The sequence below is a fragment of the Protopterus annectens genome, chromosome 11.part0, assembly GCF_019279795.1.
Source record: "Protopterus annectens isolate FY-2018-M chromosome 11.part0, PAN1.0, whole genome shotgun sequence".
Classification (NCBI taxonomy): domain Eukaryota; kingdom Metazoa; phylum Chordata; order Ceratodontiformes; family Protopteridae; genus Protopterus; species Protopterus annectens.
Window position 1 is genome coordinate 1,451,000,426 of NC_056745.1, and position 25,829 is coordinate 1,451,026,254.

General features: G+C 40.2%; 1 protein-coding gene across 1 annotated transcript in view; it reads left to right on the forward strand.

The window, feature by feature from the left end:
- The window catches only part of PTPRZ1 (protein tyrosine phosphatase receptor type Z1), a 1,642,174-nt gene that overhangs the window by 511,268 nt on the left and 1,105,077 nt on the right, over nt 1-25,829 (forward strand). Inside the window, exon 3 of the mRNA XM_044088744.1 lies at nt 18,968-19,147. Coding sequence (XP_043944679.1) covers nt 18,968-19,147 — 180 coding nt within the window. The remainder of the gene's footprint in view (nt 1-18,967; nt 19,148-25,829) is intronic.

Here is a 25,829-nt window from a genome sequence, read left to right on the forward strand (position 1 = left end):
TTGTTGTTTGTTACATGGTTGAGTGCCTGATGCCAGCTGACCATTGTTGTTTGTTACATGGTTGAGTGCCTGATGCCACCTGACCATTGTTGTTTGTTACATGGTTGAGTGCCGGATGCCACCTGACCATTGTTGTTTGTTACATGGTAGAGTGCCTGATGCCTTCTGACCATTGTTGTTTGTTACATGGTTGAGTGCCTGACACCAGCTGACCATTGCTGTTTGTTACATGGTAGAGTGTCTGATGCCAGCTGACCATTGTTGTTTGTTACATGGTTGAGTGCCTGATGCCACCTGACCATTGTTGCTTGTTACATGGTTAAGTGCCTGATGCCACCTGACCATTGTTGTTTGTTACATGATTGAGTGCCTAATGCCAGCTGACCATTGTTGTTTGTTACATGGTGGAGTGCCTGATGCCACCTGACCATTGTTGTTTGTTACATGGTAGAGTGCCTGATGCCACCTGGCCATTGTTGTTTGTTACATGGTTGAGTGCCTGATGCCACCTGACCATTGTTTGTTACATGGTTGAGTGTCTGATGCCACCTGATCATTGTTGTTTGTTACATGGTTGAGTGCCTGATGCCACCTGACCATTGTTGTTTGTTACATGGTTGAGTGCCTGATGCCACCTGGCCATTGTTGTTTGTTACATGGTTGAGTGCCTAATGCCACCTGACCATTGTTGTTTGTTACATGGTAGAGTGCCTGATGCCACCTGACCATTGTTGTTTGTTACATGGTTGAGTGCCTGATGCCACCTGACCATTGTTGTTTGTTACATGGTTCAGTGCCTGATGCCACCTGACCATTGTTGTTTGTTACATGGTAGAGTGTCTGATGCCATCTGACCATTGTTGTTTGTTACATGGTTGAGTGCCTGATGCCAGCTGACCATTGTTGTTTGTTACATGGTTGAGTGCCTGATGCCACCTGACCATTGTTGTTTGTTACATGGTTGAGTGCCTGATGCCAGCTGACCATTGTTGTTTGTTACATGGTAGAGTGGCTGATGCCATCTGACCATTGTTGTTTGTTACATGGTTGAGTGCCTGATGCCAGCTGACCATTGTTGTTTGTTACATGGTTGAGTGCCTGATGCCACCTGACCATTGTTGTTTGTTACATGGTTGAGTGCCGGATGCCACCTGACTATTGTTGTTTGTTACATGGTAGAGTGCCTGATGCCTTCTGACCATTGTTGTTTGTTACATGGTTGAGTGCCTGATGCCAGCTGACCATTGCTGTTTGTTACATGGTAGAGTGTCTGATGCCAGCTGACCATTGTTGTTTGTTACATGGTAGAGTGCCTGATGCCACCTGGCCATTGTTGTTTGTTACATGGTTGAGTGCCTGATGCCACCTGACCATTGTTTGTTACATGGTTGAGTGTCTGATGCCACCTGATCATTGTTGTTTGTTACATGGTTGAGTGCCTGATGCCACCTAACCATTGTTGTTTGTTACATGGTTGAGTGCCTGATGCCACCTGGCCATTGTTGTTTGTTACATGGTTGAGTGCCTAATGCCACCTGACCATTGTTGTTTGTTACATGATTGAGTGCCTGATGCCACCTGACCATCGTTGTTTGTTACATGGTAGAGTGCCTGATGCCACCTGACCATTGTTGTTTGTTACATAGTTGAGTGCCTGATGCCACCTAACCATTGTTGTTTGTTACATGATTGAGTGCCTGATGCCACCTGACCATTGTTGTTTGTTACATGGTAGAGTGCCTGATGCCACCTGACCATTGTTGTTTGTTACATGGTAGAGTGTCTGATGCCATCTGACCATTGTTGTTTGTTACATGGTTGAGTGCCTGATGCCAGCTGACCATTGTTGTTTGTTACATGGTTGAGTGCCTGATGCCACCTGACCATTGTTGTTTGTTACATGGTTGAGTACCGGATGCCACCTGACCATTGTTGTTTGTTACATGGTAGAGTGCCTGATGCCTTCTGACCATTGTTGTTTGTTACATGGTTGAGTGCCTGATGCCAGCTGACCATTGCTGTTTGTTACATGGTAGAGTGTCTGATGCCAGCTGACCATTGTTGTTTGTTACATGGTTGAGTGCCTGATGCCACCTGACCATTGTTGTTTGTTACATGGTTAAGTGCCTGATGCCACCTGACCATTGTTGTTTGTTACATGATTGAGTGCCTAATGCCAGCTGACCATTGTTGTTTGTTACATGGTTGAGTGCCTGATGCCACCTGACCATTGTTGTTTGTTACATGGTAGAGTGCCTGATGCCACCTGGCCATTGTTGTTTGTTACATGGTTGAGTGCCTGATGCCACCTGACCATTGTTTGTTACATGGTTGAGTGTCTGATGCCACCTGATCATTGTTGTTTGTTACATGGTTGAGTGCCTGATGCCACCTGACCATTGTTGTTTGTTACATGGTTGAGTGCCTGATGCCACCTGGCCATTGTTGTTTGTTACATGGTTGAGTGCCTAATGCCACCTGACCATTGTTGTTTGTTACATGATTGAGTGCCTGATGCCACCTGACCATCGTTGTTTGTTACATGGTAGAGTGCCTGATGCCACCTGACCATTGTTGTTTGTTACATAGTTGAGTGCCTGATGCCACCTAACCATTGTTGTTTGTTACATGATTGAGTGCCTGATGCCACCTGACCATTGTTGTTTGTTACATGGTAGAGTGCCTGATGCCACCTGACCATTGTTGTTTGTTACATAGTTGAGTACCTGATGCCACCTGACCATTGTTGTTTGTTACATGATTGAGTGCCTGATGCCACCTGACCATTGTTGTTTGTTACATGGTAGAGTGCCTGATGCCACCTGACCATTGTTGTTTGTTACATAGTTGAGTACCTGATGCCACCTGACCATTGTTGTTTGTTACATGATTGAGTGCCTGATGCCACCTGACCATTGTTATTCCTCTTCCTGTTCCTAGGATGGCAAAGCGACTGTTTTAAATTCATTCTGTTTTTAAAAAAGAAATTTGGTTTCTCTCCCACTATTTCTTTGATATGGTGATCTACTGTTAGAATATTCCAGTGCTTATTTACTATTTCTCTTATGTCATTTGCTGATCAGTGAGTTCACAATATCCTACAGTGATAAAAGGATAGTTATTGCATTTAAGAACAATGTATGTACTGATAAGAAAATTCATTCATTCTTCAGTCAGGAGATAAATATACACAGTTTAGGGAAGAGCCATCTAGTCTATTTGTTTCTACTAAAGATGTGCAATCAACCTATGCATTCTCTCAGCAGTGAGAGCTGAGAGAGTGTCTCAGCATACTGGTCACTCAGAGCAGCTTTCTCCTAAACCGCCTGTAGATTCATCATACTAACATGGTCAGGAGAGGAGGTGTGCATGCTCCTCAGCTACCGCCAATGCCCAGCACAGGAGAATAGTCCCTCCCTACCACAGAATGAGCCAATGTAGCCACCACAGGTGGATAGTACACTCATGGGGTGTCCCAAATGCCATGGGCCGTATAGCCTCCCTTTCCCTAATCACAAACAAGCTGGTGTTGGTCACTCCAGCTCATTTTCTCATGTCTAGTCCATCAGACACTTGTGCCATTAATAAAACATGTCTTCTAAGCTACAGTGTTCTAGGTATAAAGCTTCATCCCTCTACCATGGACCAAGTTCGCAATCACATTTTTACCTCACTTTGTTAATGATTCAACATGATAAGAAACGTGACCTTAGAAAGTATCACAGCACTGAAACATTTTTACCCATGTGTTTTGCACATTTCTCGGTACCAGTAAACTCATTTTGATCTGTTTTATGAACTTTACTAAAGCATTCTGTAGGATTCCAAATACTACGATTCTGAATATAGTTACAATCATAGAATTTTCATGGACCTTGTTCAAATGTATATTTTATCACTTTAACATTAGAAAAGTAGCAGTAAATGGAAACAAATGGGACTAAATGTAATATTCTCTAATTACTTTAGGGGTTCCAACTTGTAACCGTTATGTTATAGTCCTGCTGTCAATAATATTCCAAAAGTATGCAGCCTTAGTGGCATGTTTTAATATGCAGTTATTTTTTATTGTTGTTTATTTTTTTATTGGTTCCAAGCAGTGTTAATGTACAGCAGATCTTTAAAAAGATGCAAAGCAGTTGTGGCTTGTGGCTCAGAACATAATCTGAGATTGGTAATTAATACAAGAAGTATTGAACTGTCAAGTACTTAGGAGGATTTTGTGTATAAAATTATCCTTTAAGTCACATGTAAAAGTTGTTGCTCTTCTTTGAATATTACTCAACATATTATGTGATTTATTGCAAACTCTTCCTTTTTAACTCTAGCCGTGGTGGTACAGTGGTAGTGTTGTCACCTCACAGCAAGAGGTTCTCCCGTTCCATTCTCGGCTGGCGTGCCTTCTGTGTGGAGTTTGCATGACCTCCCTGCAGTTGAATGGTGTTCGAAAGACATGCGTGCATGGGTGTGCCTTCATTGAAGGTTGGGTGTTGGGCTGGCACCTCGGCACCGTAAAAATCTACTACCAATCATTAGTGGACCGGAGTTCCACTGTGGCGACCCCTAACTGGGAAAAGCCAAAAGAAGAAGAAGTTCTATCCCAAATAGATTTCACAATGCTATACCTCTTAATTAGAGGCTGATGTATTATTTTAGCAAACTGGTTTTGATATTGTATTTTGATCTGTTGCCTAACTCATTTGTTATTTTATATAATGTAATAACTATTACAAAAATGAGAATAATAATAATCATATGTTCTTATTTTCTATATTACCATCAGGATTTAACAATGAAAATTGTCGCTTCCCAGTTATATAAAATCACTTCTTTGGATATTTTTTCAACCTTTGTATTGTGAAGTCATACACTATATCTTCATATTTAAGCCTATGTAAATATTATTGCTTATGTCTTTAAATATATTTCCTAACATTTGGTATCATGAAATGAGGGTATTAAATAATGGCATATCAAAAATAAAATTCTATCAGTTTACATATAAATTTCAATGCCGTGCAAGCTGTAAAAATTATCTGACTCATCTAATACAGTTATGTAAACTCAAGAAATAAGTTAATCCATTTTTATAGAGACTATGCTATAACATGGGTGTAGTTAAACTATGTAAAGAAGTAACTTATAGCAACTGAACTGGGTTAGTGAAAATGTGTTGTTACCACAGATCTCAACCACTCATCTCCAAAATGTGGAACACTGCCACTCAAAATGTGGAAGAAGTGGGCAAAATGTGGAACAACTTCAACTAGGAAGCTCACACAATAGTTAAGTCGCACTTATAAAAAGTTCTTTAGAAGAACTAGTATAATTTAGTGTTATCATTTAAAAAATCCTTAACACATAATGTGTCGCATACATTTTCAGTATGAAACTTTCAGGAACATAGACTTTTAATAACTCAAAATGTGAATCAGTCCTTATAATAAGGTACACATGCAAAGAACAGTTGTTACGTCGTACTCTAATATAGATGTGAGCTGAGAAGCATTAGTTGCAAAATAGTTATTTATTTAAAATTTCCAAGATGGGGACAGACTGCAGGTCAACATTCAGTTAATACCTAGTTTAGAAATACAGATATGTAAGTGTAATTTAACAGGTAACACATTTGTTGTAAAATTAAGCAGGCAAAAGACTATTATATTATTTTAATCAGTGATAAAGCTAAATATTTAAAGGGAATACCACCTAGCCATGCTAATAAGCTCATACCCTCTTAGGGTCATACTAAGTCAGGGATATGTTGGTCATTTAGGCTTAGTGAACAATGCAACAGAAGAGGAATCCTTGAAGGTGAACTTATTTCTGAAGATGATGGAAGGAGGTGAAGTTAATTTTTTAAAATATAAATAGAGTGCTGATAGAGAAAAGGTAGGAAAACAGAAGTGGAGAATGAATAGACAGGACTGAGATATGATAACGTTTAGTTTGACACACAGAGTCCTATATCCAGAGATAAGAATTTACAGGATGACACCCATGCATATAATTGAAATTTCAATGTTACTATGGTGTTATGCTGCATAATATGTTAAGGAAGTTTATTACATTGAAGAGGAAGGTGCTGGGTAATGAATTTTTCTCTGATTTGAAACTTGATATTTTGGTAAAAACTATATGTTTTTGAAGGGCATTACCAGAGGAAAAAGTAGTTAGAGAGACCAGGGTGTAACATAACTCAGAAGGTGAGATACTGATCACCTTGAATGTTTCTATAGGTAATAGGTTGGGAGGTTGGCATAATGATTAAGGTGTTTACCTTACAAACACAAGGTGCAGGGTTTGATTCTCACATGGGGTAATTGGCTAGGCTTAAAATGACCCTTAAGGGCAGTTAGCCTAGTACTAACTATGAGCCTATAAAGACAGGGTTCTTAGTTTGAATAAGAGCAGTTCTTAAAACCTTGGACTCTTTTGGTTATAAAGCACTGGGGTCTTTCCAGTGAGACTGTTGTTTAGAGTAAAGGGTAACTGCAATGAAACTGGATCTGTATGAGAAATGTGACAGAAGCGATGAATTATGTAGAAGGATATTCTAGTAATATTAGAGATATGCTGGTTTAAGGACAGCTCATTGTCTAAGTTCCTAAACCCCAGATCATGGTGTCAGTCCAGTTCTGTGATACTGTGCAGGAGCACCAGTTTTACTTAAAGTGACTGTACTACATTTCTTTGCATTAAGAGTGAGACCATGATTACAGCATCTGCTTGTTTGTGATCTAGGTCTTGCTGGTGTATTATAATCTGAGACGGGAGCTTAGCATGATTCCTAGCGTCTAGTCCATTGTCAATTAGTTGTAAATTGCTTTTTGGAAGGCGTACCATTTATTCCTATTGATTATCTTCTGCCTGAGAGCCAGTTAGAAAACCAGCAAATTACAAAGCGGCTGATGTTTAGCTGGATTAGCTGCTTATTCATACTGTCTGAGTATTGAAGGCTAAGGTCATATAGCAGGGTTGTCAACAACACAGACACTACATCTACCACACAGTGTCCACCACACACACACACACACACACACACACACACACACACACACACACACACACACACATATACACATACACACACACACATATATACAAAGATCAGCCTATGGTGAGGCACTAAAAAGCAATATTCTCAAATCTGAAAGACCTCTTAAGCCTATAAAGATCAACACCTATCCTCAGCAATCTATGCACTCACCAAAAGTGACACCAAACACTGCACTCAGTGAAGTCCCAAGAGCAAAGCTGATAAGGCAAATAATCACATTACCCAGCACTCTTGTTGTAGGAGACTCCATTGTATTACACACAGATGCCACACTCACCAGATGGGACTCCATTGTATGACACACAGATGCCACACTCACCAGATGGGACTCCATTGTATGACACACAGATGCCCACTCAATAGATGGGACTGCATTGTATGACACACAGATGTCACACTCACCAGATGGGACTCCATTGTATGACACACAGATGCCCACTCAATAGACAGGACTCCATTGTACGACACACAGATCTCACACTCACCAGATGGGACTCCATTGTATGATACACAGATGCCACACTCACCAGACGGGACACCATTGTATGACACACAGATGCCACACTCACCAGACGTGACTCCATTGTATGACACACAGATGCCACACTCACCAGACGGGACCCCATTGTATGACACATAGATGCCACACTCACCAGATGGGACTCCATTGTATGACACACAGATGCCACACTCACCAGACGGGACTCCATTGTATGACACACAGATGCCACACTCACCAGACGGGACTCCATTGTATGACACACAGATGCCACACTCACCTGACGGGACTCCATTCTATGACACACAGATGCCACACTCACCAGACGGGACTCTATTGTATGACACACAGATGCCACACTCACCAGATGGGGCTCAATTGCATGACACACAGATGCCACACTCACCTGATGGGACTCCATTGTATGACAGATAGATGCCACACTCACCAGATGGGACTCTATTGTATGACACACAGATGCCACACTCACCAGACGGGCCTCCATCGCATGACACACAGATGCCACATTCACCAGATGGGACTCCATTGTATAACACGCAGATGCCACACTCACCAGACGGGACTCCATTGTATAACATACAGATGCCACACTCACCAGATGGGACTCCATTCTATGACACACAGATGTCACACTCACCAGACGGGACTCCATTCTATGACACACAGATGCCACACTCAGCAGATGGGACTCCATTCTATGACACACAGATGCCACACTCACCAGACGGGACTCCATTCTATGACACACAGATGCCGCACTCACCAGATGGGACTCCATTGTATGACACATAGATGCCACACTCACCAGACGGGACTCCATTCTATGACACACAGATGCTACGCTCACCAGACTGAACAAGTAGAAGGTAACGGTCAGTTGCTTATCTAGAGCCAGGATCTGATAAGTCACATACCATACTTCTCAAGTGACAAGATTTTTGCTTTTATATATAGATTTTTTTGTCTGCATCAGATAAAAATTGAGTTTTGCTGGCAAATCATTGAGGATTCAAGTCACTAAATAATGACATACATCCACGTTTCAAACTTCATATCATTCAGAAAATGCATAATAACAGAAATCCTCTTATTCCAACAAATGTCTAAGTTCATAAGAGCAATATTTAAATTCTGTTCCTATTTTTTGGCCTTTGCCCCCCCCCCCATTATTTTAGGCTTTGTCCAGATTTCTCGAGCTAAGAGTTTGAGAGGTATGTTACACACCTACTCAAATCAATACATGATTCTATTATAGTCCACGTGGGTGTTAATGACCTGAGATGTACTTCCCTGGACTATATGAAGACAGACATTGTTGATCTTCCTGAATATGTATTTTGGGCAGGTAAATGTCCTACAATGAGCAGCATTCTACCTTCAGCAAGAATGATGCCGCAGTATGAACAAAAGATGATTGATTTCAATAATTGGCTTAGTTTCTGGTCTCCTTGCAGGGGGATTCAATATTTGCCATCAGGGAGGACATGGTTAACAAACCATGTTGGTTTGAAAAAAGATGGTTTGCACCTGTCTCCCCTAGGCTTCCAAATGTTGGCTAAAACTTGATGACCCCCCCCCCACCCATAGAGCCTTTTTTAGGCAATGCCAAATTGACAAATCTACCGACATAACAAATAAAACAGAAAGAAACCTAAAGGTTTTACTGCTCAGTGTTTGGAGCCTAAAATGGAAACTCCACACCCTACTAGCTCTCCTCAGTCTGGAGAATATAGCTATCTGTGCTATTTCGAAGGCATGGTTTAAATCCACAGAAAGTACTCCGGCAGTTCAAGGCTTCACTGTCTTCAGCACATTTAAACCATCAGCTGCACAGACAGAAACAAAAGGTGGAGGAGTTTCAATCTGTATTAGCAACAAGCATAACTCTAGGTTGGTTAAACAGGACAATGCCCTGGAATTTATCACCATGCAAACCACCATATACAAAGATCCACACAATATCCTAGCAAGCTATAGGTCACCATCTTTGTCCCTAGAATCCAATAGCTTACATCTAGATCTAGAGATTTTTAGATCTAGAGGCCTCTTGCTGTGAGTCAACAATGCTACCAGTGCACCACCGCGAAAGTACCAGTATGAGGTTATGAATGTAAAGTGAAATTTTCTGGCTGCATTACTGTGCCTCTGCAAAATATGACACAGTCATTGCTGCAAAATATTTTTTTTTTTCAGTGAAAATAACTATAGAAGAATTAGATTAAGGAAGTGGAATATTTTTCAGTGACCCATTCCATTATAAAAATTCTTATCTATGCATTTTGTGGAGTTAGACACTGGGTGACACTGAGTGAATGGCATATGATGTGATTTTATATTTTTAGTACCACTGAAAAGTTTTGCGGTACCAGTGCTGTTTCTGAAAATCCAATAAACTATCATGCTGATTTTATTTCAGACATTCTTGGTAGTATTGTGAGTTATTACCTCAAAATATGCCTGCCCAGTATACAGGCAGTAGCAAAAGAAGTTGCTTGATTTAAGATTATTGGATATTCTGTGGCTCTGCTCGACAAGGAAGCCAGGGAACTTTGTTGGCTAGGCTTACTTAGGCCCTTGGGCCGATAGCCTAGTACCTACCTATGAACCTATGAGATTTTAACTACACCTCTATAGACTGGGAAACATATACTACCTCATTCTTGAGGGCATAACTATTCCTGGACTATATTAAGACAAATGCCCTTCACCAGATACTGTGTACAACCACCAGAGGTTCAAAAATACTGAACTTGATACTCATCAGTATGGACTATGCTGCACTCCCCCCAAGTGTCATATCCTCATCAGTGAGGTTGGACCACAAAGCAATCTCCTTTGAAATAAAAATCAACTCAGTAACCCCAGCAAATCCTGTAACAGTTAGGAATTATTCTAAAGCAAACTACATCCTACAAAGTGATAGTTTGTTAAAAATTCCCAACCCCGAGTTCACAGCAACCTATGTGGAATTGTTCACAGAGGCCCTGTATAACCATGTAAATGACTGTATAGAGACTGCTGTACCTACTAGAAGTTAGCCCAAAGCACACTCTAAAAACAAAATGTCAGTTGTGGAATCCTAACCTTAACAGGGTATATAATAAAAGGAAAAATGTCATGGCTAAAGCCAGGAAGAGCAACCGCACAATGATAGGAGTTCTCTAATTAAACTAATCAGGAAACTATGAGGACTAATTAAGTTCAGCAAGGCCAATTTCAATGTCAAGATAGCCTAACAGGCTAAAGATAACCACAAGGTCTACTACAGCTTTGCCTGAAACGTCAAAGGCAGCACACATCAGTGTACCGAACTGATGGTCAGTGGTGCCATCTTCACTGAACAGAATGACATAGTGAATTTGCTGGCTGACAAATTCAGCTCAAATTTTACCCTCCCCCACTTCTTCCTGCCTCTCCCCCATGAAATACTTACTAGCATAGCCCCATCACAACTATTAATATGGAGCAGATCCTGACGGTACTCAGTAAAGCCAAACACACAGCCTTATTGGGCTCTGACAGTATACCAGGATGCCTTCTGAATAGCCTGAAACATGACTTATCAGGACCACTTGAGTCACTTTTTAGCTGTTGCCTCAAATCAGGGTTTGTACCATGAGAGTGGAAGACTGCATTGTTTATCCCTCTTCACAAGGGTGGACCATCGACTGACTCCAAAAACTACAGACCTATTAGTCTGACTAGTCTAATGTGCAAAGCCATAGAATGAATTATCATAGAAATGATCAATAAAGACACTGGCAACCTTCAGACACTGGCCACAACCCACTTTGTCTTTGTCAGGGGAAGGTCATGCCTACTAAACCTGATAGACTTCTTTGAGAAGGTTACCAAAGCAATGGATGACGGAAAAATGGTGCATATTGCCCATCCGGACCTGGTCAAAGTGTTCGATACAATACCCGATTCGGGTATAGTTGACAAACTCACCAAGTTGGGCATAAACTTCTATATAATTCCCAACACATAACCTCTGTATTGCCAAATGGCTCACAGACAGGACCCAGGAAGTCAGGATTGGTGAAATCACCTCCAGTAAGAGACAGGTCACCAGCAGGGTACTTTAGGACTCTGTGTTGGGACCGCTCCTATTTGTTATCTACTTCTCAGAGGTAAAGGCTAATGCCAAGAACTTTTGGCTGACCAAGTTGGTGGATGACTGAAAAATGGGAGCTATCATAGATTCCTCTGTGACACAAACATCTTACAAGAGTGTCTAACACAGACAAATGACTGGTGCCAAAGTCAGGGACTAAAACTCAATGTCAAGAAATGCATTATAATGCCTTTTTGAAAAATGCCACCATGGTAGACATCCACCATCAGCAAACTTTACAATAAATGCAAAAAGTTGCTGTCCATGAAAAGAAAGGCTAGACTCCAACAATGGAAAAGCACCCTCCTCAGCCGCAACAGGCAAATAAGATAACTTGTCAAATCCTCTAAGGGCCTATTTGAGAAAAACTTAGCTAGCACAGCCAATTATAACCATAAGGCCTCTTACAGCTATGTATGTAGCCTAAAAGGTAGCGCCCAAGCATGTGCAGAACTAGTGACCAACAATATCACACACATTGTTCCCACAGAGGTAGCAAACATGCTAGTGGATAGGTTTGTTGAAAATTTCACCCCCCTATCTCCTCCAAATCTATCACAAACCTTGCCCCAACCCCACCCCCACACCCTATATATCTGAAGAACAGGTCATTAAAGCCCTGTCAAAGGCAAAAACATAGCCTCTGTGGGATCAGACGGCATCCAAGCCTGTCTTCTAAACAGGCAAAAACATGAACTAGCATCACCATTATGTACTCTTTTCAGTCAGAGTTTAACCACAGGTTTTGTTCCTGTGGAATGGAGAACAGCAACAGTTATTCCCCTCCACAAAGGTGGCCTAACAACAGATCCAGGGAATTACAGACCCATACGTCTGAGCAGCCTCATCTGTAAGGCCATGGAATGTATCATTATGGGCTTCATAAATAAAGATATAAGTGATGGCCAAACCCTGGATCCTACCCAATTTGGCTTTGTCAAGGGCAGATCCTGCCTGTTAAATCTTGTGGATTTTTTTGAAAATGTGACCACAGCATACTTCGACTTGGCAAAGACTTTCAGCACAATCCCACACTCAGGCATTACCAATAAACTTATCAAACTAAATGCAAATCCCTTCATTGTAAGATGGGTTGCTAAATGGCTCACATAACAGTCACCCACTTTGATAATGTGTGTCCTGTATGTTACCAGCAAGGTGCCACAGGGGTCAGGGCTGGGGCCCCTACTGTTTGGTATATACTCCTCAGAAGTATAGGGTCAATACTAAGGGATTGTGGCTGACCAAGTTTGCAGATGACTGAAAAGTGGGTGCAATTATTGAATTCCCAAATGATGTCAGTATGCTCCAGGAGGGTCTTACACAGACCAACGACTGGTGTCTTAGTCATGGTCTCAAACTGAATGCAAAGAAATGCATCATCATTCCCTTCAGCATAAGCAATGTCCCTTCACAGTATCAAATCAACAAAATCCTAAGTACCCACGAAGTGGTAAGGGACTTGGGTTCACAAGTTGACCACGACCTTAACTTCGACCACCATGTGTCTACTGTAGTAAGGAAGGCTTTTTGCATAGCACACTTGATTAGTAAAGGCATCGCCTCGAAAGCAAAAGAGGTTATAACCCCTCTATACTCTGCACTAATCCAGCCCATAATTGAGTACAATGCCTCATTCAGCATAGACCGTACAATGCACCTGCAGCAATTGAAAAGACCTCAGAGGTTTCTAACAAAACATAAAACAAGAATGGCAGAACCACCACAGCTCACAAGTGCAAACACTTTTATTTAAAATAATTAAACATGAGTGCTTTCACGTTGTGCAACCAACACTTCTTTAGATCTAAAAACTAACATCACTACCCCATTTAAACATACTTGATTGATAATTACATCGACCCTCCTGATCAGTGACATCATTACATCACTTTCCTTCCCTTCGGTCTTAAAGAGACACATGCATTCAAGCCAGGATATTTGTTAGCTTGAAGCCTTAAAATCCATTTAAGTTCCATAGATTCAGTATAGCTTATCAAATCACACCCCCAGCACTCACAGGAACAATCTGAAGTACTCTAAAAACAAACTCATGACCTTCATTTTATTTAATGTGTTTGGCCAAAGCATTTTAAATATTGCCTGTTCTAATATCATAGGAATGACCAAATATTCTGTCTTTCAACCTTTTGTTGGATTTACCAACATAAAAACCCTGACAGGACCTGCAGGTTGCTAAATATACAATGTTCTCAGTGCTACAGTCTGCATAAAACCTGGGACAAAAATATAGTTTAACCAAGAATGTTCAAATACTTGTTCTTGGGATATATAAGTGCATACCCTACAATGCCAGCATCTGAAGGTGCCCATTCTGTTGGATTATCGATGCCCTCCCTGCATACTAGATGGACATCCATCACATAGCTACCTCTTTGGGCTCAAACAATTCTTGCATGAAAAGGAGATGTTTAGATCTGAAGAAGCATCGGTAGCACAACACAAAAGCACTCATTTGTTTTATTATTTTAATAAAAGTGTTTGTACTTGTGAGCTCTGGTGGTTCTGCCACTCTTGTTTTATGCTTTGGAAACGTGTTGTTATTTTGGCAGTAACCTTTACCAGCAGTTGAAACTTTTTGTGTACCTTTGTTTAAGTTTCTAACAAAAAAGATCAAGGGAATCCAGAATGTGCCATACACAGACCAACTAAATTTCCTGTCACTTTACTCTGCATCATATATGTAAACTTCTTAGGGGAAACTTATACCTGGCTTTCCAAAGCAATCTCAGACCCAAACCTAATGAACTTGCTGCATATCCATAAATCAAATGGGACTAGAGCCACCCATTCCAGTGACCTAAATATGGCCTGTGACTTAAATAGGGCATGCTGGAGGGACAGATTTATCTCCCAGTGACTGTCATGTTTTTGGAATAGCCTACCTATTATTATGAAACAGAGCACCTTTGTGACCACTGTTCAAAAGGAACCTGGATGAGTGGATGGAGCACCATAAATTCTTACCAGGAATAGCACCCACAACCCTCTTGGACAGGGGCAGTCATTACTAAATGCAATCTTAGGTATTAACTAACATTTCTATGGTATTACATTGGGATGAAATGGCTAGGCTTGAAATGGCCTTCAGGTCGATAGCCTAGTAGTCTCCTACGATCCTATGAAAACTGCCACCCAGGCTAATTACTCCAGTGATAAGACACCTCTAATAGTTGATTTGGTAATCAGGGATCTGGGAAAATATGTAGACAGTAATCTGGCCTTTGACTAACATGCAGCCAAAGTAGTAAGAAAGCTCATTCTATGTCATCCAACTTATAAGTAAGGGCATGGCATCTAGATCCAAAGAAGTCATAGTTCCACTTTATTCATCCCTTATCAGACCCCTCATTGAGTATAATGCCCCCTTTGGGATGTACCTGACCAGACATATGCAGCAGTTGAAATGCCTACAAAGGTTCCTTACAAGGAGAATCCAGGGCATAAACACATTGTCCTATATGGATCATCGTAAAGCCCATCTCTCCAAACTCAGGATCCTATGGGTTAATGAGAGGCAGTCTATGTCTGGCATCAAGAAATCTTTTGATTCATTTCTGATGGACCTTTTTCACATATGCAAAATGAACAGCATCAAAACCCATATAACCAAATAAAACACGTAAGCATATCAGATATGTGTCTCAGAAGGTGACCATGTTCTAGAACAGGCTCACCATCCATCTGAAGCAGAGGCTATCCCTAACACTATTTAAGTGTAACCTTTACCAACTGATGGGAAATTGGATAGGCAAGGCAGCAATGCTCAAATTAACATACCCCCACCCCACATAACCTCTAGAAAATTCCAAACTAACATTCCCCTTCCTAATAAAGGCTCATGACACTTGGGGACACAATTGGGATGGTCTACATGGTCAGGCTTATAAAGGTCCTGGTGGTCATTAGCCTAATATTAACCTATAGCCCTATAAGCAGTGTGGACAGAAAAAAAACTTCATCCAGGGCTTTGGTGACCATTTCAAGAATGTAACAAGATTATGAAGACATTTTTTTCCCTTGACAAAGTGGAACTGAGAATGGTTTGAGTGCAGATCTTGCATGTCTTTATAGACTAGCTCCCGAATAATTATGTCCTTGGCACTGTAGATAAGGTAAAACTGATGGGTCTATAGTTTCCAGAGTCAGCAGAGGGACCACACTTACACATAGAGATAGCAGTAGTATCTCTCCATTCTTCTGGTATGCACATATCCTGTAAAGAGACTTTGATTGAAATTGCATAGTTTATGGTAGTTTATGGTAATTTAGACTTAACACTAAGCAGCTTATACCTGGCTTTTGCACCATGTAAGTGTACATTTTTGGCTTTTTTTGGCTTTGGTGGCACAGCTTGACCATCACCTACCAGGGCACCCCTCATATTGCTCAAAACCTCCTTCCCCCATTCTTACTCCCCACATGGGGCTGCTGGTGAAAAGGGAAGGTGAAGTGAAATGCAATGTTAGGCCCAGTGCTGTCCTCCAGGTGGGACCACACAATATACTGAGAAGGGGAAGTGGAAAGTGAAGACATGAAATGTTCTAGGATATACAACTGCCTGCACCAAGATTTTTCTAAAGCCCTATCCCCATAATATGGTGATACAACAGTTTGTAGGTTCAGAGAGCAATAACTAGTGACTTCTAAAGTTGTGCCTGCCCTTGGTCCTTAAGGCGGTAACTCCTTCTTGGACATCCAGTCCTATCAGCCAGGTGATCATTCTGAGGCCCAGCCTCCACTGCTGCTTGAATGATAAGCCTCCATCAAATGGCCCCTCCCCTAAAATAGCCATGTCAGTCCTCCCTGCTAACTCTGCCAGGTGCTCCAACTGCTAATCGAACTTGTAACACCTATGCTATAGTCGGGGCTTTATTCTTCTATACCACTAGGCTGGCTCAGTTATAAATCTTACTAAAACATTATAAATAGAAAATGTCAGATAATTCATTTAGTTATTATTTATTATTTATCTATTTAATATTTGTTAACCGGGATAGTCTGACTGGGTGATAAGCCCATTTTCAGTGGAGTACAGGGGAGAAAAGCTCCACAGAAAAATTTTACAAGATTTAGAGAAGGACTAAATAGAAATCATAAGAATTCTTACTTACTTACTTTAATTCTTAGTTACTTACTTACTCTAATTTTTAATTAAATTAGTGAACAAGGTTTATAAACTCACTTTGTGTAAATCAAGTCTGCTTAAGAGAATTATTATCTAAAATACTGTTTTATAAATAATTTAGACTCATGTTCATATGATAGCCTGGAAGAAATAACTATATATGTTGCTATTGTTTACACATTTTGGAAGGGTTTGCAAGTTGTTCTCACTTTTTTAACATACCTGTTTTGAATTTTTATATACCTAGTTTGCTTATCTAGTTAGTACATTATATATGATCATGCATCCCAATAGTTGATGTCAGTTTGGCATTAAAAACAGTATTTTGTTCAATAAGGCTTCTTCTCATCACTCACAGTATGACCTCTTCATAGACCTACACACATTTTGGAAGTCCCCTGAGGATCCACCATCTTGGCTACTTGATCTGATGAAACTTAGCACCTGGGTGATAGTACAGACTGTCTACCCCAAGTAATCAACATAAATATTTTTCTTTAATAATTTATTTCTTTTCAAATGTAGGTTCCAGTAAAATTATTATAGTGTTTATAATGATCTTGAAATGGTCCGTATCAAAACAAGAAGGTACAATTGTGAAGTAGCCTGTGCTTATATCTTTGAGTGGAGGATAGTGCAGCATGCACCATATGCAACATTCATAAGCCCGTAGTATACATTTAAACTGTTAATGACAGAATATGCAGCTGCAAATAATTAGTGTTCCAACTCTGAAAATGGACGGAATATTTTATATGGCTTAGTATACAGAAACTGAGACAAGCAGATGAATTTACTTATATACATGCATAACCTCTGAGTTGTAGAAGTACAGCTTCCTGTGCATTTTTTTTGCTATGCCACAGGTTTTATCAAATATTTCAAGGTTTGGTGTCCGTCATTTGAGTGATAGACAGAATGCCATCTGATATGATATTAATTGCAATAACTAATGCCCACTAATGCTCTCTACTTAAATTGTAGAGCTGTTTCAGGCAGACAGACATTTTGTAGTAAGATGAGCATGAAGAAATGTCTTTATGTGTTAAACTGTCAAATATGTTAGACAAGTTGATTGCAAATATGATCCATAAAAATATAAAAATATTGTTACACTGAGAGTATTGTAGGGACAGGAACACTATTTTACCTCTTTGTACAATAAAGGAAGACGAGGTTCACAACGATCTTCTTAAAGTTGAGTTTTCCACTACTACTTATAAAAATCTCCATTACTTTGCATATTCAAATGTCATGTTTAAACAAATAAATATGGCTATTCCATAAAACTAAATGTGATTATAACCCAATTTCCAATTTGTATTCATTGTCTTGAATTTGCTGTCTTGTCTACAGGTCATCTGCTAAACAAGGATTCAGCATCTTCCTGTAGTAAGAATTAGTCCCCCTCTCATCCCTCCACCCCTTCCACTCTCTTACATTTTCATGTTTTTTAGTCTCCCTTCCTCCATTTGCTGTCTCATTTTCAGCTGTACATGATGATATGGACGGGGAAAGAATACGAGATCCTGGGTTTGCCAGCACTATTACTAATGTCTCTGTTAAGGGGACACAGATGAGGTGAGACCAGCTATATGAGTATTTCACTTCTTATTCTGTTTTTTTCACACAGTGCATCAGAATCTGTCACATCCCTCACTATGAAATGGCCATCATAAAGAATACCTAGTCTCTCTTGGGTGTCATATTTATCTCTGTATCCCCATGCTGGAACCAAATGGCGAACTGTCCAATAGATTACTTTTCTGATTACTTTCCACTGGACCTGGCCTTATGATCACTGGGACTGGCTACAAAAACTAGATACCAGACTTGTAGAAGCAATAATCATTGTTTTGCAATCCTTGGCCTTATGAAATATTCCTTAGCTGGAAAACATTTTGACACAGACTGTAAGACTGTGTTCTACTAGAACTAGAACATGCTGCTGTCATGGGGATAATTCCCACCACCTCCCTTTGTCTGCTGTGGAATTGTGAGTGAGTTGTATATATTTTCTTATAAGAACTGTAGTTGTTAACAGCATTTTTTAAACCAAGTTGAATCTTTAGACTATATTACTAATAAATAATTATTTTCTTTTTATTTGTTTTCTTCTAGGAACTTTGCATCAAAAAAACTGGGAAAGAAAGTATCCAGCTTGTAGTGGTGGAAAGCAATCACCCATAAATATTGATGGGGACCTTACACAAGTAAATCTGAATTTCAGGGACCTGACATTTGAAGGCTGGGAAAAAGAAACATCAGAAAGTACAATGATTCACAATAATGGCAAAACAGGTATAATGACAATTAAAACAATTTGTTTTGAATTGCAGGGTAATGGCAATTAGTTACATTTCATTATATTGCCATAGATGTTTTCTCCATTTAAGACAAAGGCAAAGTTTGTTTACTTTCATAATGACTATGAGTATAAATCACAGCATTGCTTATTTCTAATTTTTTTTAATTTTTTTTCTTTTTATATCACTTTTTTGTTATTTTATGAATTTATCAGAGGTGTCAGAAGATATTATTTTTTCCTTGCATCCAAAGTTATATTTTTTAATAGATTTATCAATACAAGTAAAACAATATCATTCACCTCAGTTCAGATTAATTATTCAAAATAATTATGAACAGTTAATAATTTCAGAACATGATCCTTAAGGTGATAGCCTGCCGCTGTGATGCAGAGGGAGAAATCCCCTATATAACTGAAGGAAATCAAAATCAAATTGCATCTCGGACACTAAAAGAATCAGGAAGTGAGGATAACAAATGAGTGCAGTTCTCTGGGGTGCCTATCATGGAAAGACCGAGAAGCTCTTGATTGGAAATTGCTACCCACTTACATGATGGTCACTGACTGGGGAAATGTGGACTTGTTATTCCAAGTTGGTGACAGTAGCTATCAGGCAATGTGTATGTTTGTGTGTGTGTGCGTTTGTGTGTGTGTGTGTGTGTGTGTGTGTGTGCGTTTGTGTGTGTGTGTGTGTGTGTGTGTGTGTGTGTGTGTGTGTGAGAGGATAATGGATACCTTGCACTGATGTGGTGTTCGCGTCTGTCGATTAGGGGGTGGGGCTTGGGATACATGGAAAGGACCTAGCCACTCAATTAAAAAAAACTTCAAGGGAGTAGCCATGGGGGCAGACAGACCGAGATGGTAGCAGCAAGGGCTGAGAAAGGGTGAGGCTCGCTGGTAATAGTGGTGTTCCCCTGTAGCTCACTTCAGTTGGTAGTTTAGCCTTCTGAGGGGGCAGAGCTGAAATAGGCTGGATGGTCCTCCAACAGCTGTAGCATAAATAATCATAATGGCTGACTAGATGACGTCATCTACAGATGGTTGTCATACTACATGATGAGGGTTACAAATATCCAGCTGGGAAAGGATTGATGGTAAGAAGGCATAGGTGCAAAAAACAAGTAGAAGAAAGTATCCTTAATGTAATTTTAAGAAAATAATCATCTATTTTTACCAGCATCAGCAGTAGGTACAAGATCAGGAGAAAGTCCATGGTTCATTAGAATAAAATCAAAGATAAATACATATATGGATAAAGTAAAAGAGCTGGCAGCAAATTAAAATACCATGTTAATGAAGGTTGGTGCCTGAGAGTGGAAACAACTACTACCTGAATAGGTGATGTGTTATAAAACATGTATTTATATTTACCAGTAATAAAAACCTGATGCTCAGAGGACCATAACTGGGATATCTTGCTTATTGAAGTTGAAGGCATTCACTCTAGGAGAGTCCACAGCTGCCTTTATAAAATAAAGTATGAAAGCAAACAAGAGGTAAAAGAAACAGTTCAAACCACACTGAAGAATGAATACAGCAGTGCAAACCACACTGACAACTGAATATGGCAGTGCAAACCACACTGACGACTAAATATGGCAGTGCAAACCACACTGACGACTAACTATGGCAGTGCAAACCACACTGAGGGCTGAATACAGCAGTGCAAACAACACTGACGACTGAATATGGCAATGCAAACCACACTGACGACTAAATATGGCAGTGCAAACCACACTGAGGGCTGAATACAGCAGTGCAAACCACACTGATGACTGAATATGGCAATGCAAACCACACTGACGACTAAATATGGCAGTGCAAACCACACTGAGGGCTGAATACAGCAGTGCAAACAACACTGACGACTGAATATGGCAATGCAAACCACACTGACGACTAAATATGGCAGTGCAAACCACACTGAGGGCTGAATACAGCAGTGTAAACCACACTGACGACTGAATATGGCAATGCAAACCACACTGACGACTAAATATGGCAGTGCAAACCACACTGAGGGCTGAATATAGCAGTGCAAACCACACTGAGGGCTGAATACAGCAGTGCAAACCACACTGAGGACTGAATATAGCAGTGCAAACCAAAATGAGGACTGAATATAGCAGTGTAAACCACACTAAGGACTGAATATAGCAGTATAAAGCACATTGAGGACTGAATATAGCATTACAAACCACAGTGAGGATTGAATATAGCCATGTAAACCACACTGAAGACTAATATAGTAGTGTAAACCACAGTGAGGACTGAATATAGCAGTGTAAACCACACTGAGGACTAACTAGAGCAGTGTAAACCACACTGAGGACTGGATATAGCACTACAGACCCACAGTGAGGATTGAATATAGCCATGTAAATCACAGTGAGGACTGAATATAGCCATCTAAACCACAATGAGGACTGAATATAGCAGTGTAAACCACACTAAGGACTGAATATGACAGTACAAACCAAACTGGGGGCTGAATATAGCAGTGCCAACCACACTAAGGACTGAATATAGCAGTGTAAACCAAAATGAAGACTGAATATAGCAGCACAAACCATACTAGTAACTGAATATAGCAGTGCAAACCACACTGAGGACTGAATATAGCAATGCAAACCACAGTGAGGACTGAATATAGTAGCACAAAGCACACTGGAGACAGAATATAGAAGTGCAAACCACACTGGGGACTAAATATAGTCATGTAAACCACATTGAGGACTGAATGTAGCACTGCAAAACACACTAAGGACTGACTATAACACTGCAAACCAGAGTGAGGACTGAATATATCAGTGTAAACCACACTGAGAACTGAATGTAGCCATGTAAACCACACTGAGGACTGAATATAGCACTGCAAACCACAGTGAGGACTGAATATAGCACTGCAAACCACAGTGAGGACTGACTCTAGCAGTGTAAATCACACTGAGGACTTAATATAGCACTAAAAAATCACAGTTAGGATTCAATATAGCCATATAAACCACAGTGGGGACTGAATATATCAGTGTAAGCCACACTGAGGACTGAATATAGCACTACAAACCACAGGGAGGATTGAATATAGCCATGTAAACCACAGTGAGGATTGACTATAGCAGTTTAAACCACAATGAGGACTGAATATGGCAGTGTGAACCACACTGAGGACTGAATATGGCAGTGCAAACCACATTGAGGGCCGAATATAGCAATGCAAACCACTCTGAGGACTGAATATAGCAGTGTAAACCAAAATGAGGGCTGAATATAGCAGTGCAAACCATACTAGAACTGAATATAGCAGTGCAAACCACAGTGAAGGCTGAAGATGGCAATGCAAACCACAGTGAGGACTGAATATAGTAGTGCAAAGCACATTGGGGACTGAATATAGTAGTGCAAACCACACTAGGGACTGAATATAGCCATGTAAACCACACTGAGGACTGAATATAGTCATGTAAACTACAGTGAGGAATGAATATAGCAGTGCAAAGCACATTGAGGACTGAATATAGCAATACAAACTACAGTGAGGACTGAATATAGCAGTGAAAACCACACAGAGGACTGAATATAGCAATGCAGGTTACACAAGTGTTATATTAGGAACAGCTCCAAGTGTAGAGGAAACAAAAAAAAAGAAAATTGTAGAAAGTTGTCTAAGGATGGCAGTGTTGCTGGAGGTTCATTGGCCCAGGTGTTCATTGTGTCTGACTATTTAAGGAGTAAAGGTCAGGCAGTTAGTGATGGAACCCACTAAGGAAAAAGTCTTGGGTCTTGGATATTTAAATTTAAGGAAGAGAAAAAGGGTGATAAATCTGGAAATGGCCGGCCATTTAGATGGAAATGATCACCCTCAATTTAGACATAATTAGAAGTCAAATTAAAGTTATGTTGCTGAACTTCAAGTAAGGCTTTGCTAAAGTGTAGCATGGAGCTGTGCCTCAGGTATGTTGCAGCAAAAATAAGGCATGATAGTTGAGTGGAAGAGGATGGAAATGCATTAAAAGTAATATTACAAAAAACATCATTTATCTGTCTGTGTTTAACCAACTTGGCGAACAAAAAGAAGGAAACATATGTGGCACTGAGGGGAAAGTATAGTATTCTGAAAATATGAGGTAGAACAGAGAGTAAAAAAAACAGGGCAGTGCAAGCAAAGGAAAAGAAAAGCGACTAGAACAGCAACATTTCATGTCCTAATGGGCCATTTTAAGCCTAGCCAATTACCCCATGTATGAATCAAACCCTGCACCTTGTGTTTCTAAGGTAAGCACCCTAACCATTACGCCAACTTCCCATCCTTTAATGACAGAAATGACAGCCAATTTAAACTGCAGAAATGACAGCCAATGTAATCCAGAAATGTGATACACAATTTATTGTTTTACTTGAAAAGTGATAATAACAGATTGTGTAATTCCTAACTGTGGTCCCATGGTTTTTAGACTATCTTATACAGCATTGAACAGATTATGGTACTAGTGACACAGGAGTTGTACAATTTTAACAAACACCTTAGTAATGCTGCATTCAAGTACCACAGATTGAATTAATATTAGTAGAGGTATAAAAACTCTAATGAGCTACAATGAGCAATGAGATCAGTCAGCACACTGGCCTGGATAAAACACCTGGAGTAATGTTGTGACCTGCAAACTGGTCTGGATGCTGCAAAAGTGAGTAGTTAAGTGTAGTCAGATGAATCAGCATCCTGTATTAGATGCCACAACAGCAGCTTATAGTGCAGTGGAGTGTCTCCATTAAGGCATCTGAAGTGACTCAGCAATCTAGTAAAGGTACTGCAAAAAGAGTGAGATAAATTAACAAGCAGACTCATATGCCACAACAGTAAAATACACAAGGAGCATTAAACCAGGATAGTCAGCTCATTCCAATGATACAACAGCACACTGTATAAGAGCTGTAAGTGAAACAGCTATCTTGCTAAGATGCTGCAAGGCTGAATGCAAAATGTCAGTAAGCTTGCAACAGAGCTCACTGCACTAACATTGCAATATTAATTAATAGGAGCAACTTAACAGTGGATGGAACAGAAACTTTAACAATGGCACAATCAAGCTATATCAGCAATTGTGTGTCTGTGGTGTCAGCAGTAATTTCTTTATGACAGGATTAGCCAATTGTGTTCCTAGATTCTGAAGTGACAGTAGTCAGCTGTGTGCAACCATGGACAGTAGTGTGTAACTACTTGCAATGTGATTAGGGTATAGCTCACAATCTGCTGGACATGAAACCAGAGAGCCAGACCAGTAAGTAAAGGTGTTACTGGGCTGGACACAACCTCTTATAGAACTGTTGTAGCACTAGATCATGTGAACGTTTGCAAGTGGAAAATAGTTCTCATAAGTGCACAACCCTCCCCCAAAAATCTACACACACACACACACACACACACACACACACACACACACACACACACACACACACACACACACACACACACACTGCAGCTTTCCCAGGTGATGTGAGATCAGTTTTGAGGTCAAATCCTGCAGTTCAGTTCACATGTATTTGTTTAGTCTTGGCTCATCACAACATACGAGTGATATGCACAAAAATGTCATGTTGAAGCAAATGACCAAGAGCACTCAGGCCAGTTAAAAAAGACTGGTGTTTGGCTTATTTGATAATATTTGGTATTTTACTGGTCCCTGACTGCTTTAGTGTATTTGGTGTTGCTTGGCTTATTCTACAACCTTTCATGTCATGTTGGTCCTCTCACTGTAAGACTAGGTCTTTTAGACTGTAGAGCTCCTTCTTGGGGATTTTGATGATTGTAGTAGGTACTTTGTATTCTCAGCTTTTGCTCATTTTTGTTGTCTGTTTTTGCTGTTGTTGGCACTTCATGTATATTTATTGTAGTTCAGGCAGCTAAATGTTAATGGGTTATTAATGACTTCAAAAGGTTTTAAAATAATCATTACAGTTTAGCTGTGGAGAGCAAACAGTTAAAAGCTTTAAAAAATGGAAGTACATTTGCAAAACTCTTCGCTAAGACAGGCATTCATTGTGCATGGTCTGCTTTGGAGGAGAGCAGTTTAATGTTGTTTGTGACATCAGTGACTCCTTCATTAATATTACAATCAGAAGTAGGAAAAACTGATTCTTATTGGCTAACTGTAGTAAAATTGCAGTCATTGTCTCACTGGGCCTCAGCTTTCATCAGGGTTATGACAAGTCATGGCTGGAAACATTGATCCCTCATGTCCAGTCGCATGTCCAGCCTGCTCCTGACAGAAACACAGTGATGCACAAGGGCAGTGGTACAGTTGTCAAACTAAAGCTTAGCCAGGATGCACCTACAGCAAACATCAATTAGATGTTTTCCCTACTTCTGCTCAATGGTTATCTTCACAGACAAGGAATTTAAATGTCCCATTTTAGATGAATCTGTTCCTGCATTTTAGGTATGGAGGAATTCTGTCTTATCAGACTCTTCTCCTCTGAAATGTAGGGGGACAGAGGCTGCATTGCCATTTTTTGGAGATTGTGGTCCATATAATTTTTTTCTTCTCCTATGATTTCACACTCCAAGTAAAGTTGATTACACTACAATATCCTAGAAATTGATTAGAAAAGATGGACGATATGGGAGAACAGGCTATCCCTATAATTGCCCAGTAGATTTTAGCCTAAGATCCCCCC